General features: G+C 32.9%; 1 protein-coding gene and 1 non-coding gene across 5 annotated transcripts in view; both read right to left on the bottom strand.

Moving 5' to 3' along the window:
- Positions 1-15094, bottom strand: part of LOC142333004 (uncharacterized) — a 356865-nt gene that overhangs the window by 183621 nt on the left and 158150 nt on the right. For all 4 annotated transcript variants that reach the window (XM_075379771.1, XM_075379768.1, XM_075379770.1 and 1 more), the window contains 2 exons: positions 5118-5347; positions 654-955 (listed from right to left, as the gene is read on the bottom strand). In XM_075379771.1, coding sequence (XP_075235886.1) covers positions 654-955; positions 5118-5300 — 485 coding nt within the window. In that variant the 5' untranslated portion in view covers positions 5301-5347. The remainder of the gene's footprint in view (positions 1-653; positions 956-5117; positions 5348-15094) is intronic.
- LOC142333523 (U2 spliceosomal RNA) lies at positions 12623-12817 on the bottom strand. Its single transcript, XR_012758624.1, has one exon. It is a non-coding gene; the product is annotated as a U2 spliceosomal RNA (small nuclear RNA).

Below are 15094 nucleotides of genomic sequence, written 5' to 3'. Positions count from 1 at the left end.
AATAGAAGTTTCAGTCATCATCACTGCTCAGTATTTGATTATTGTAGCATAACAACATATAAATTACCATCATTTTGGTATTTAAGTTATTTTCACTTGGAAATTCAAGAGAATTTCTTAGAAAAGTATTATGTAACAACAAATCATAAAACTATTTTCCAAAACAAGATTTATGGACATTTCTTAGATCCAGTGAAATACACTAGCTTTGTATATGTATGTATGTATGTATGTATGTATATTAAGAGCTATAACTACTAATGGTCAAAAGCAACCTGATATAAATCACAAGTCACTGCTAAAAATGACTAAGCTACCATAAGAATAACAAGAGTTTTTTGTCTGTCTTATTAACGAAGGTGTAATGTATCATTCTGCCAACCTCTGTGATACCCCGGGTAGCAAGGTATCTATATTTTATATGGAAAGTTGTTTGGTTCAAATCCCTGTCAGGTTTAGTATTTTTCACGTTCAGCAAAATTAATCTTTCATCAATATCATTAACCGTAATTACGTCAAGTATTCTGAAAGAATAAACAGTAAGTTGAGAGAAGAAGAAGGGGAAGAGAGAGAAACAGAGAGGGGGAGAGAGAGGGAGAGAGAGAAGCAAGAAAGAGTTTGAAATATATATCAAAGGAAAATATAGTACATACCTATCGGCACCACTACTATGACAGTTAAGAATTTCAGTCGGAGCAAGACCACGTGATTTCCAAGTTTGGTATATAGCTTCAGCATGATCAGATATTTGTTTAGCAATTGCTGCGATATCTTCTTCTGGTTCAGCAGCAGTTGTCGCCATCTCTCTAAGTTGTGGATGTCTTTGTATAAGATAAGATAAAGCGTCGGGTCTAAGATCCGAATCAGCGTCCAATACAAGTTCGGCTAACTGTGAACTAGTCGGTACTACCTTCACCGGTATCGCATAACCGAAGTGGACGGCATTGCAGTCAACCTAAAACAACACAATTAAAAATCAAAAATGATTCCAAAAACGAAGTTATGTAGGATAAGACGGTTTGGATATGTAGAATAAAGGAGTGAAAAATATGTTTTAAAAAAATTCAAACGTTGGAAGTGGTGGGAAAATAAAAGCGAGAAAGACCCAGATAAATATGGAAAGATACGATGGAAGATAAATTCAGACAGAAGAATTGGAGAAGTATGCATGCATAGATTTAGAGAAGACTGGCGCAGAAGAATTAAAGTTGGAACTGTTGACTTCATATTATTTAGGGTAAGGCAAAAATTGAAAAAAAAAATTAAGAAACTTATAAAAACAGATATAAAGTGATTAAAATATAATAAGAAAGTATTATTTTCTGAGGACGGTAACTTTAACAATATTTAAATAGTAGTTTGAAACTCCTCCCAGACAAAACTGTTGAAGATTCTATTGCATTCAAATGTACCAAAAGTGTCCAAAAAAGCCCAAAATCAAAAATATTTTGGATTTTTTACTCTTTCTTAACTGCAGTAATAAACCCTCACTGAGAGCTTTTCAACAATATATCATAAGCGGTACTTATTTTCATTGGCTCAAGAGTTATAGCCAAATAAAAGTTTAATTAATGAAATATTTGGATCTTACAAGGGGAAGGCACATCGGCTCAAAAACTGACTTCACCTAATTTTTTTTTAACTTTTTTTTAATTTAAATGTATTGATTTATTAATAACTAGCAGACCCGGCAATGCTTGGCTATTATTAGATTTAAGTATATATATAGATTAAATGAAGACAAATTGAAAGTTGGATAAAACATTAACAAAAAGAACATTATGGAACTTTACAAAATTTAACCTCTCCCTTTTTACCCCTTTCACCATTTTCATTTTACCACATTCTCTACCCAATTTTCCCATTGTCCTCCCTTTTATTTTCTCTCCTTTCCCCTTTCCATTTCCTTTCCCCCTTCTTCCCTTTTACCTTTTTCGATTTTTCCCATTCTTCCTTTTTCCCCGCCCGTAAATCAGTCCAGCAGTTTTTTATACTATAGCAGACACACATATTACAAACACTGAAATGGAATCGTAAAATATTTAGTATATCATGTGTTGCTTTTACGTCCAACAGATAGAGCTGTTTTTTAAAAAAAAGCAAGTTTTTACCTGTCACAGGTGTTACATCTTAGGTATATAAATAGTAGGTATACAAAAACACGTGCGTATTGGAATGTAACGTTGAGTCAAAATTTCAAAGTAATTGGTGATGAACTTTCGGAGATTTAATACTTTGAAGAAACGAACATTTACCTTTTTATTTATTCAGATTATTAACCACTGATTGTAAAAAAATTTATGATAAAAAACAATTCAATTCAATTTTCAATTAAAAAAAAAAAAATGAATAATTTAATAGGTGTACAAGAAAGTCATGTGTTTTACACATCAGTTTTTTTTAAGCCTCCTGGACACCTTTAGGTATTGCTTCAGAGGATGAGATGAAATGATAATTTTTGTAGCATTTGAAAATGCCATGCCTGATCTGGATTCAAACCCTGGACCTCCAGATGAAAGGCCAAAATGCTACTACTCACGCCATGGAGATTGGCACCTATTTAATATTTTAGGTATATTGATTGGTATTAATGTTGGACTTGGTTAAACGGGGAAGAAAAAACAAGAAATAAGAGAAAAAGTAAGATAAGGAAGAAGGAAAAAATGAGATATAATTATTAATTTCTTTTATTCATTGTTCTTGAAATACTTATGTTAATAAAATCAAATATCAAACATACAGCATTTACATGTAACAAAAAAAAAATCATTACAAACAAGAAACCATTGCAGAGATAATCTTGTTTTGCTGTTTAACAGCAAAGGGTGAACCATACGATGAAAAGTTCTGTATATAGAAACTTAGAGAAATTTTTAATCGATCAAATACTTCTACGATGAATCAATAATGCAAATAACCTTGTTTATAACAATTAATTTATTAACAAAGAAAGCCATGAAATAAAATCTTTGCTTCTTCAATTGTAATTATATTTAAACACACAGATTATATAAAAAGATCATCAAGTCAAGCATTAAACATACAGCGACTGCAATAACTCAGTACTCTCTGCAAATGCTTATTTATACCACCATCAAATCATTACATATATGATAGAATAATCAAAAACATATTTATTTCATTCTAATAATGATTAAAAGAAATCTTCATACTCATTTAAGTTGATAGAATCAAAAAAAAAATCTAATTAAAAACATAAATCAACAGAGCATCCATCCAAAAGATACAAGAATTCAAATCCAAGTGAATACCATTAAAATGTAATACAACATTAATCTGTAAAACATCTGACAGGAACTGAAAATTCACCAGATTCAACAAATGTAAATATACTAAAATGATGTATGTCATTTGAAATGGATTAATTATTATTGTAAATTATGAGTTTTAGCGCAGTTAATCAAGGAGAGAACATAAAATTTACTAAGTGTACTATTTCAATTATTTTATTTAAAGGGAAATGGCAATATATTTGAAAGTCTTTGGAAAAGAGAGAGAATGAGTGTGAGAGAGAGAGAGAGGGGGTGGGGGAGGGAAGAGAATAAGAGTGATTTAGTGAGAGACTGAAAATACCATACGGTTAACAATGCTTAGTTAATAATATTTTTTTAAACAATAATAAAAAAAGATTTGTAGGACTAAGTGGACAGGTCATAAAAAAGATTAGTTATATTTTTTAAAATCTTGTTTACATACTTCCTGGTGCATTTTGCATAAATTCCAGGTTTAATCAAGCATGATACAAGAAGAATGTTGATAAACAAGTACAGTACGAAAATAAAGCACACAAATATTTCGGTACATTAAATATTCAATTTAGTCAAAGTGTTTAGAAAAACACTGCAATTTATAAATGTCTAATTAAAATATTATTTATTTAAAGTAATAATAATAATAATAATAATACCTTGTCTTTTAGCAAAAAAAAGATTAAAAAAAAAATTAAAATACATTTAGCAAATTTTAGTTAAACTTCCAGCATGCATCATATGAACGCATTCATACATTTTTACATCTTATTTCAGAATTCCCTGTGGAAACTATTCTTTTACTTGGCAATAAAACTTTTCCAATGCCAGATCAACCGTTGACAGAGATGTACCTAACCCTTTAGTTACTCCACCATTTTCCAAGAATTAGTTTAATTTTTTGACCCATAAAGGTATATTAAATATTAAGCTGACAGAACCAGTTATGGCCAATTTGATCAAGACTTAGAGAACAAGAAGAGATTGATACTATATTGTGAACTGGAAGGTATGGCTTTACCTGATGGGAACTTCAGCTTATTGTGCACTAATTAGCCAGTAAATACTGTGGATTAGACGATCTTGTGGATCATCTTTGAAACGATCCACAGGAGCCCCGTTACGAGAAACCAAAGATGCATTGGAAATTCGGGTTTTTATTTCCTCAGCACGAAAAACTTAGTAAGGTCAGCTCTGTACCCATTCAACCAACAATGAGGAAGAAGGGACCATTATAAAGAAAAGGAATACATGTTGATGTAAAATTACCACACAATCTAAATGATCTCCTTATAATCTGATAGTTCCAAAACACTGGAAATTTTTCAGAGTGATGTACTGGAAATTGGAAGGAGTAAAATGAAGTAAATTGCCAACATGTTTAATAAATTAGATACCGTTAAAAAATATTTTACCCAAGGTATACTTCATCTACTTTGTAAATAATTTTTTATTATTATTCAATTGGTTTAAATTAGATCTAGACAGTCTGCATTTAAATAATTAATAATACTTAGACTTTTAATCCAACTCTTGCTCTGTCCACCGATTGGGAGAACTGCCGTTATAATTATTGAATTAAAATAATGACTGTCCTGAATGCTACTAGAATGTGCCAGCATGGTACCACAGATAAAGTAGACGAGGAGTTAAGGATGAAGGTTAATAAAAAGGAAATAGTAATAAAAAAGGATAAACAAGCATGAAAAGGATGATCAGAGGAAAAGACTCTGCTGCTGTATAACCTATTAAGTGCTACTGAAAATAAAACGTAATAACTAAACTTTACTATTTTATTACTCACAGCTAAATATCATTATAAAAATGAAAATACTAATAATAAGATACCTGAGTGTTTGGAGGACGACCCTCGTTGACTAGGCACGCGTTTAAATCAGGACAGTGTACAACACGACTAGGACCAGGATCGACGGTACAGCTGCGGTACCTTGTAACAGATGTGGCCACCTGGAGGCGGCAAGGCACGCTGAGCTCAGAGGCGGCGGCCGGGCTTTGTATTGCCGGCCTCATAGCCTCCGATCCAGAAACTACTTTCAGAAACCATGAGAATCCTAAATCTGTAACAAGCAAAACAAAAAACAAAAATTTATGTACTTATTTATAAAATATTACATTTATATCTTTTAACTAGACAAAAGCCAAACAATGACAATCTAATATTACTACTATATAATTACAAATTTCATTAAACAAAGTGGTACAAGAAACATTAAATCACGATCTGTTAATACTTGAACATTTTGATTTTAAATTACAATAAAGAAGACAATGACAAAACATGGGAATTATAACATACCAAACATGATGTTTTAAACACAATTATGAATTAATGATACCGATGACAATGTTATATTACAATTATAACTAGTAATAAATATACATGCACAAGTGACAATTTGCTTCAATTATAACTAGTATACATCAATATTTTGCTGCCGATTCCAACCCTCATTCTTATAGAACAAAACTGCTGGCCTTTAAAGGTCACCAGAAAATATTAAGGTTGCTTGTAACTGAATGCTCGAATAAACAATTCAGGGTATTTTAATTCGTTTAAAAACAGTACGATATTTTAACAGCACAAATGTTTAATTAATAGCACTGACTTAGAAGCAGTTAGTCTGACTTGTTAAAGGACCGATTCAAAAGCATCTTGGATTCACAGCCTGCTGTATAGTTGTATTAGAAGGCTTGGCTAAATATAACAAACATCTGACTCCAGAAGTGGACTTTTTTACATAAGAGTCAGATATGAAACAAAGCAGAGAACAGATCTACTCACTCATTTAAAATAAAATAAATAAATGGGCACAAAATAAAACAAGTGCCCATACCTTTACCAGATATTCTGTTGAAGTCTAGCTATACATCTAGAAAAGGTAAAGGAGTAGATGTTAAAGGATGTTAAAAGGGAATACATCTAGGGAAGGTAAAGGGTAAAGGAATGTTAAAAGGGAGGGATGTTAAAAGGGCGTCAATTCAAAGAGAAATGGAAAAACAAGATAAACTAGTGCACAGAAATTTTTAAAGACCCATCCTAAACACATCTCTAAGTTGATTCAAGGTTTTTATCCTGGATTTAAATAACAGTTTACTCATCGAAGAATTCACATTAACAAGCTCAAATATATACTGTAATAAACTGCTTTTTCTCCAAATACAAGCCTGGGCAGATAAATTTTGCACATATATGTGTAGCATGGGAATGAAAAAGATATTAGAATGAAATAAAAAGTGAATAAAATTACAATACCTTGGCTACAAAAATGCAGTATTTATTTTTCAATATGATCCCTGTTTACACTGATATAGTTTTCCCAACGTGCGACAAGTTTTTGCATTGTCACTGAAAAATTCTGGTTGCCTTTCTCAGATTCAAATGGCCACAGCTTCCTTCACCTTCATCATTGCTGGTGTAATGATTACCTTTGAGATCACTCTTGAAATGAGGGAAGAAATGAAAGTCGCACGGAGCCAAATCCGGCGATTATGGCGAATGCGGAATAGGCTCAAACTCCAGCTTGCGAAGAGCCATTAGAGAGTTTACGCAGTACCCATCGTGTACAGATAACCCAATTAACCCAATACTCGATAATATGGCCTACTCGTTTTTTAAATATGCTTAACTGAATAGCGATGTGTTGCTGGGTGATTCGCCGGTCACTTTGAAGCAAATCGTCCACCTCCTTTTGATGTTTCTCGTCAGTCACAGAAACTGGTCGTTCGCTGCGAGGTGCCTCCTCAATTCTCGCTTTACTAGCTTCACATTCGCGGAATTTCAACGCCCACCAATTCACAGTACTCCTGTCAACAGTTTCACTATCGTAAACCGCTTTTAAATGATGAAAAATATTCGTAGGGTTCACATTTTCTGCTGTTAAAAATTCGATCACTGCGCGCTGTTTTAACCGTGTTGACATACTGAACGTAATCGACTCCATTTTAACTGCTACTGAAAACAAACCGCTAAACGGATTTCAACGCATTATCGCAGGTTTGTAGAGGCGAATTTTAGCTATCATGTGCTGCCACGCCCAACTCGATAGTACCTTTTGTCTCCATGTACATGTACAAAATTTATCAGCCGAGCCTCGTAATAAAGAACTACCTTAGTACAGACTAGGGTTCTCTACATAAAAAATACCTTTGCCCATTCCTAAAATTATGTGAATAAATGTAAATCTAACTGAATCATTTAGGAAAACCGTTATTAGAAGATTGAAAGGCAATAAACTTTCAAATTAAGGAATGCAATAAAGATAAAGGATATATTGCAACTGTATATATCTGTGCTCTGACTGGGAAGTATAGAACATTAGGATTGGTTATAACTGTATTCTTTGATAACCAATCCAACAAAATCTATTTTAAATTATTAAAATCCTTGAACTCTGATTGGTTGATAGGGATAATCATAACGACTGAGTGAACCAATAACCAAGATGATCAATGAAATGATATATTTTTAATGTTGACAAAAATACTTTTTTCTCTATAAGTATTTTTTAAATAGTATCTAGATTAAATAAAACTGAATTTGCAACTTGTCAAAGTGGAAAATTACATAGCCAAAGTTGTGTTCTTTGATAATTATGGGATTAATGTCCAAACTAACCAAGGATGAAGAATAACCAATGCACTATTTCTCACTTTTCATGATTTTAGAATTATAACCAGCAATAAGATTCTATTTACTTTAGTCATTCCTCTTCCTAAAGTACTAATATATGTACCCACTGCTGCTAATTAGATCCAACAATTACAGCAAAACATTCATTTCTATGCACTATTTTTTTTTTTTATATTAGAGTAATAGTCTATAAATTTTTATCATTTATTGAAATCATAACACTTTTATATAATTGGAGGATATGAAAACTGGCACAAAAATTATTTTTATGGAATTCACCCCCTAAACTGTGTTTTTTTTTTAACAACTATTGTAATATTTTTTTTAAAAGTAAAATTCTCTAAATTTTACCTAATAGATAATTTGATAAGACTTTACATGCAAATTAATAATTAAAAAATTAACATGACCTGCTCTTTCCATTTTGAAAAAATAATTCCAAAACACTAATATACATTATTTTTAAAACATTTTTCATTATTTTTGCATAAAAATCATTTTCCACCATTTATGTAAATAGTTTTGAAACACTCTGTACATCAGGTAATCCTGTAGTAATTACCTTAGAAAAAAACATAAGACCTAAAACACAAGTGATATAAAAAAAAAACTAAAACGGAAAAACAAACATGAAATTTCCTTATTTCTTTTTACCATTACAGGTATACCAACAGAAATTTTTTTATTACTAACAAAATGTAACGTCATCTTTTTTTCTCCACAGGTAGGCCTTTAAGGACCACACAAATATCTTTTCATATAGTTTCTTTGTTTCACTTCCAAAAGTTCATTATTCCAGACTGTTTAGCTGCTTTTTTCTTTAGTCCATCCTTCTCTGTTGAGTTTTTCTTCTTACCTACAGGAACCTGTAATTAAAAAATTTTCTTTCTTTATCTTTTCAATCTCGACAGTCAAATTTTTGTAAAGTTGAATGTTTTGAGCTCTTCTTCCATCTATTTAACATAGCCACGTTGACTTTTATAATTCCAGAGTTTATTGAAAAACTGTTTAGCCTTGATTGAATCATTCGGACTATGTATCCATATGTAGTTTTCTTATTGTTACTTCCAGGTCTTCAATTTTATTGTATATCTCTTTTATTTGATCTCGGTCAGTAGCCTTGTTGAACCATAAATCCTTCTTAAAATATTTCTTTCTATCTTGAGTACATTTTTTATTCCAGTTACCTCATTAATGATATAAAAATGCAATTTCATGTTTGCAATCAAGTTCATAACTTCAATATTATGATGTCATTAAATGATCTAACATCATATTCTTAAGAATATGAAAATATTCAATAAAATTAACCTTTTTAATACATTTTCAGTTACGAGTATACGGTGAGTCAAAGGTTAAATTTAAATCTTAATTCTCTAATCCTAAATCGACAATTAGTTACACTATGATTTAAGGGAAAATGAAATTTCATGATCAAAGGTACAAATCATATGGTAATTTTTCCATAAATTTTGATCATACGTAAAATGTCTTTCTTACAGTAAATAATTCTGTTCTATAAGACTCCCATAAATCTACTTGTTTAATTCCTTGGATTATAATAATTATGAGTATATAAATTTCTTTTAAAATATGTCTGTCTAAATCGAACACTAATTCATAAATAATTAATAATGAAGTCGTAAATTTTAGATATTAATGTATAACATATTTTGTATAACTTATTCTTATGATAAATGTATTGGCAAGTTTCTTTCTATATCAATCAACGATAAGTTTTATCAACAATTATTATTATAGCTTTGTTTTAGTACAGAAAATTTAGTACTTACAGAGCTTTGTAACTGATGACCTGATATGTACAGTAGAAATAAAAACAAGAATATCAAGAAGTAAGCAGGCATTTAATAAGAAGGGAAGACTGCTACGTAGAAATTTTAACTTAGCGTCAATGAAATGTTTTATTTGTAGTGTGACGCTCTACAGAGCTGAAACGTGGACGACGAGAAAGGCAGACAGAAAATGAATTGAGGCTTTTGAGGTTTGGGTGTGGCGCAGAATGATTTTCAGATGGTAAGACCATGAAAAAAAATGATGCATTGAGCAGAATCGAAGAGATCAGTAAGATATAAATGTGAATGAATATAGGAAAAGGAACTGGCTAGGACATTGTATGAGAAGAAGATGTTTTTTAGCGGATGCAACGTAAGGAAAGGAAGAGATTTCAAATGATGAACGGGATCATACAAAAAGGGAAAATATGTGGAAACAAAGACATTAGCAAACGGTAGAATACAGAGAGGAACAGCCATGTCAGGACTTGCCCTACTAACAAAACACTATGAATGAATGCTTTAGTACATGACCATGCAACGTAAGGAAAGGAAGAGGAAGGAAGAGATTTCAAATGATGAACGGGGATCATACAAAAAGGGAAAATATGTGGAAACAACATAGTACATGACCGTGATATTAATTCCTATAGTTTTTATTACGACAAATCAAACCAGATTTAATAATAATATAACATTTTTTAACAACATAAATTAGAATTTTTTCAGTAATCGAGAGATCACTGAAGATGATTATTAAAATTGGGTGTAAAGACAAGTGAAAACAATTCGATTAAATGTAAACATTACATTAGAAATTTGCTTCAGTTTACAAAATTTATCTATTTAAGCCCTAAATATTATTCTTGGTGAAAAAATATTTAAATTATAAACCTATTATTACGTTAAAACAACTAGAACCAGATATTTACTTTTAATAAATAAATGAAATCTCCTCCTCGGTTCAAAATCTAATATTAAATCTTATTTTAACTAAACAAACTAATTTTTCTGACTAGTAACTTTATGAACACTGAACACAAAGTATTATTTAGATGATATCACACAAAATAAGAAAGGGAGTTCGACAAGGATGTTCCCTATCTCCATTACTTTTTAATCTTTACATGGAACTAGCAGTTAATGATGTTAAAGAACAATTTAGATTCGGAGTAACAGTACAAGGTGAAAAGATAAAGATGCTACGATTTGCTGATGATTTAGTAATTCTAGCCGAGAGTAAAAAGGATTTAGAAGAAACAATGAACGGCATGGATGAAGTCCTACGGATGAACTATCGCGTGAAAATAAACAAGAACAAAACAAAAGTAATGAAATGTAGTAGAAATAACAAAGATGGACCACTGAATGTGAAAATAGGAGGAGAAAAGATTATGGAGGTAGAAGAATTTTGTTATTTGGGAAGTAGAATTACTGAAGATGGACGAAGCAGGAGCGATATAAAATGCCGAATAGCACAAGCTAAACGAGCCTTCAGTAAGAAATATAATTTGTTTACATCAAAAATTAATTTAAATGTCAGGAAAAGATTTTTGAATGTTTGGAGCGTCGCTTTACATGGAAGTGAAACTTGGACTGAGAAGAAAAGATTAGAAGCTTTTGAAATGCGGTGCTATAGGAGAATGTTAAAAATCAGACGGGTGGATAAAGTGACAAATGAAGAGGTATTGCGGCAAATAGATGAAGAAAGAAGCATTTGGAAGAATATAGTTAAAAGAAGAGACTGACTTATAGGCCACATACCAAGGCATCCTGGAATAGTCGCTTTAATATTGGAAGGACAGGTAGAAGGCAAAAATTGTGTAGGGAGGCCACGTTTGGAATATGTAAAACAAATTGTTAGGGATGTAGGATGTAGAGGGTATACTGAAATGAAACGACTAGCACTAGATAGGGAATCTTGGAGAGCTGCATCAAACCAGTCAAATGACTGAAGACAAAAAAAAAATCACACAAAAAAATTCTCAAAAATACATAAATTTAGTTTTCTTTTAATTAAAAAAACAAAAAAAAAAATCATAAAAAATTACTGAATATAAAAACCTTTTTATAACACTTCATACAACAGATACCGGTAGGGAAACGCTTATAAAAATATAATGTATAAAGGGGAAGGAGAAAAAACAAACATTCTATTTATTCAAACGTGACACGAGTTCTACGAACGTAAAATCCCACTAAATTATTTATAAAACCGGAAACAATAAATCGTAAAAAATACGACTGGGCCAAGAATTAAAAAAAAAAAACTAGTGGAAATATTTTTGTTTGTTTCAAAGTAACGTCTCTATTCAATTTTTATAGGATATTTCATTTTATTAAATTAAAAAAAAATATTCCCGTAACTACTAACTTCACATTAATAGGAATAAATAATCTAATAAAATAATAAATAATTTTTTGTAATCGTACAAAGATTTGTAAAAATTTATTTTAGAAGTTACACATATATTAAGCAAATTAGAATGTTTTTAAAACAGCTAATTTATTGTTCAAAAGATGTAACTAAAAAAACTTATAAAAACCCCCATTTGGGGGGGGGGGTACGAAGAAACACTTTACAGGTAATTAAATCAAAATAGAAAATAAAATAATGATAAAACCTTTTCTTTAAATAACTTAGAAAAAGAATGGCGGGAGTTTCAATATTTCTCCCTACAGATCGCAGAGCCTGGACAATGTCCCTTTCTGCTGTATCTTTCTATTATCGGGCGGATTTCATCGGTTATTTAGTGGCGGTTATAAATTTGGTAATTTGCGTTCCTATCCGTATGGACCAGCGTGAAATTTATTTACCGGTTCTGACCGTGAGAGACTAAGCTTTTGAGCCTAGTAATCCCGGCGTGATTCCCTTTCAGTCCTTTCGGTACCAGCACCTATGGGCTAGCAAGGAGTGCGCCTAACGGAGCCCTAGTTTGAAGTGTGCAATACCGGGTCAACCCGCGACAGAGGTGGAGCAAGCCCCTAGCACTCCGTCATTTTCCAAAAATCAGTTTAATATTCTGGCCCAGCGATGCCGGGCGTATCAGATATTAAGCTGATAAGAACAGATACTACACTTTGATCTTAGCCAAAACATCTTTGGGCTGGGCGGACAGCCCCGTTCCTGAGGGCTTACATGCCCTGGTGTGTGGGTTCCCGTGATGGAGCGGGGATTCCTGGGGTCCGTTAGGTGCGAATGAATGAAAAGACCGAGACCCGGCCGGCGGTGTGGGTTCCCGGATACGCTTTGGCGGCTTCGGCTCCTGCGCCGTCGGTTTGAGGCTGGCAAAAGGAAAGACCGAGACCCGGTCTCCGGCGGGGGGGCTGGGAACGGCATAGCCGGGCCTGGTTCTTACGTCGGAGATTAGAGGCAGGCAATTCAATTAAAAGATCCGGAAAGGATACGTCCCCGAGTCGAGTATACTTAATTGGATGTCCGGCTCGGGGATGTAGGGCAAAAAAAAAAAGAAGAAAGTTATTTGAAGGGAAAAATGCTGCGCCCCGTTCTCCGGAGGGCAGGATGTATTTGTAAATGTATCCTCGTAAGAGTAGCAGGCGACGTGAAGGAAGTGACAAAAAAGAATAAACTCATTCTCAAGAATAATAAGCATTCCATGCCACAGACTCACGAATAAAAATACATTACTTCCTCAAAGTTTCCTAAAGTTTTACAAGTAATCCTTCAAACAGTTCAAGCAATGACCGGGTAGTAGTTCCTTTTTCTAATGTTATGGAACAGTACGCACCTCTACCCATTGCTGTCGCGATTTATGTATTACTCAATAAGTATATCTAAAAAAATTATAATGAATTGTAAACCGTACGGTAAGAGTCTCGCAGATATCATTTCTTTATCCCACCGGGTTGGTCTAGTGATGAACGCGTCTTCCCAAATCAGCTGATTTGGGAGCCGAGAGTTCCAGCGTTCAAGTCCTAGTAAAGCCACTTATTTTTACACGAATTTGAATACTAGATCGTGGATACCGGTGTTCTTTGGTGGTTGGGTTTCAATTAACCACACATCTCAGGAACGGTCGAACTGAGAATGTACAAGACTACACTTCATTTACACTCATACATATCATCCTCATTCATCCTCTGAAGTATTATCTAAACGGTAGTTACCGGAGGCTAAACAGGAAAAAAGAGAGAGATATCATTTCTTCCGCTCAAAAAATAAACATTTTTGTAATATAAATAAAACTATTTTTAAGAAAATAATACTGATATCAAAAAAGGTAAGATACTACTACATTTCTATTATCAAAATCTGTTATTAATTTAGAATTAAAAAAAACAAAAACATATTAAATAAATTAAATATACAACAATAGTTAATAAGTAATGTTTAATTGTTCAATATAATAAGCAAAAAAAAAAAAGAAAAAATTGTTACAAAACTCTTACCGGCCCGATTTCATTCAATAAACACCGAATAATCATAAGAATTGCATTATTTCTGTAAATAAATGTATTACATATAAATGAAATCAGTATAATTTTGATACTGACTAGTATCATGTTAAATATTTGAGCAGAAGAAATTTTATTTATCGTATGATACCAAAAAACACAACACAAATTACAGTCAAAAATTACAAACAAAGATTTAACAAATTAATATAAGCTACTGATTCTGGAGTTGCCATCAGCAATTCTTCAGGATTCCCTTCATAAGCTGTTCTAGGACAAACTTCTGTGATGTGTTTAACACTCACAAAGGGGCGTCGGTGTTTTACCCCATTTATACAGGAAATAGGCGCACCTACAGTGCCGAGTTCGTATTCTGTTTAGCGTTGACAATGTCTTACGTGGCAAGTCAAAACCCGGCGGCCTTTGAGTAATACATGGGATTTGGTTATTCTGCTGTGCGGTCTATTCTAGATCCCATGCCTCAGTTAGGTTAAATCTGTTTTCTGTGGCAGCAATTGCTGTTTTAATAGGTGGCTTTTTAGATCGAAGGCGACCACGATCGGGATCCTTAATGTTCTCATATATCGGCAGGTTTCGATCGTCCAAAATCTTCTGGTACTCTCTTACAAGAGCGTTCATACGGCGCAGGTCTGGGGGTGGTATGCGGCTCAATACCGGGCTCATTCCACGGGAGTAAACCTGATAACCCCGTCGATCATTCTCATAGTGTTATTAAGTTGAGCGTTAATTCTATGAACATAAGGGCTGTTAAGCCGCACTAGCGCACAATATTCAGCAGCCGAGAAGACCAGGTTCAGAGCCGATGTGCGCAAAGTGTTGTCACGTTGTTCCACAGAGCTTATGTATATTGCTGTTTCTCGCTCTCAATTTCTCTGCGGTTTTCATTAGGTGCTACTTAAATGAAAGCGTTCTATCAAGTGTCACGCCTAGGTATTTCGGTGTCT

The sequence above is a fragment of the Lycorma delicatula genome, chromosome 12 (assembly GCF_047948215.1).
Source record: "Lycorma delicatula isolate Av1 chromosome 12, ASM4794821v1, whole genome shotgun sequence".
Taxonomy (NCBI): domain Eukaryota; kingdom Metazoa; phylum Arthropoda; class Insecta; order Hemiptera; family Fulgoridae; genus Lycorma; species Lycorma delicatula.
The sequence above is the reverse complement of the archived record's forward strand: the minus strand, read 5'-3'. Positions and strand labels throughout refer to the sequence as shown.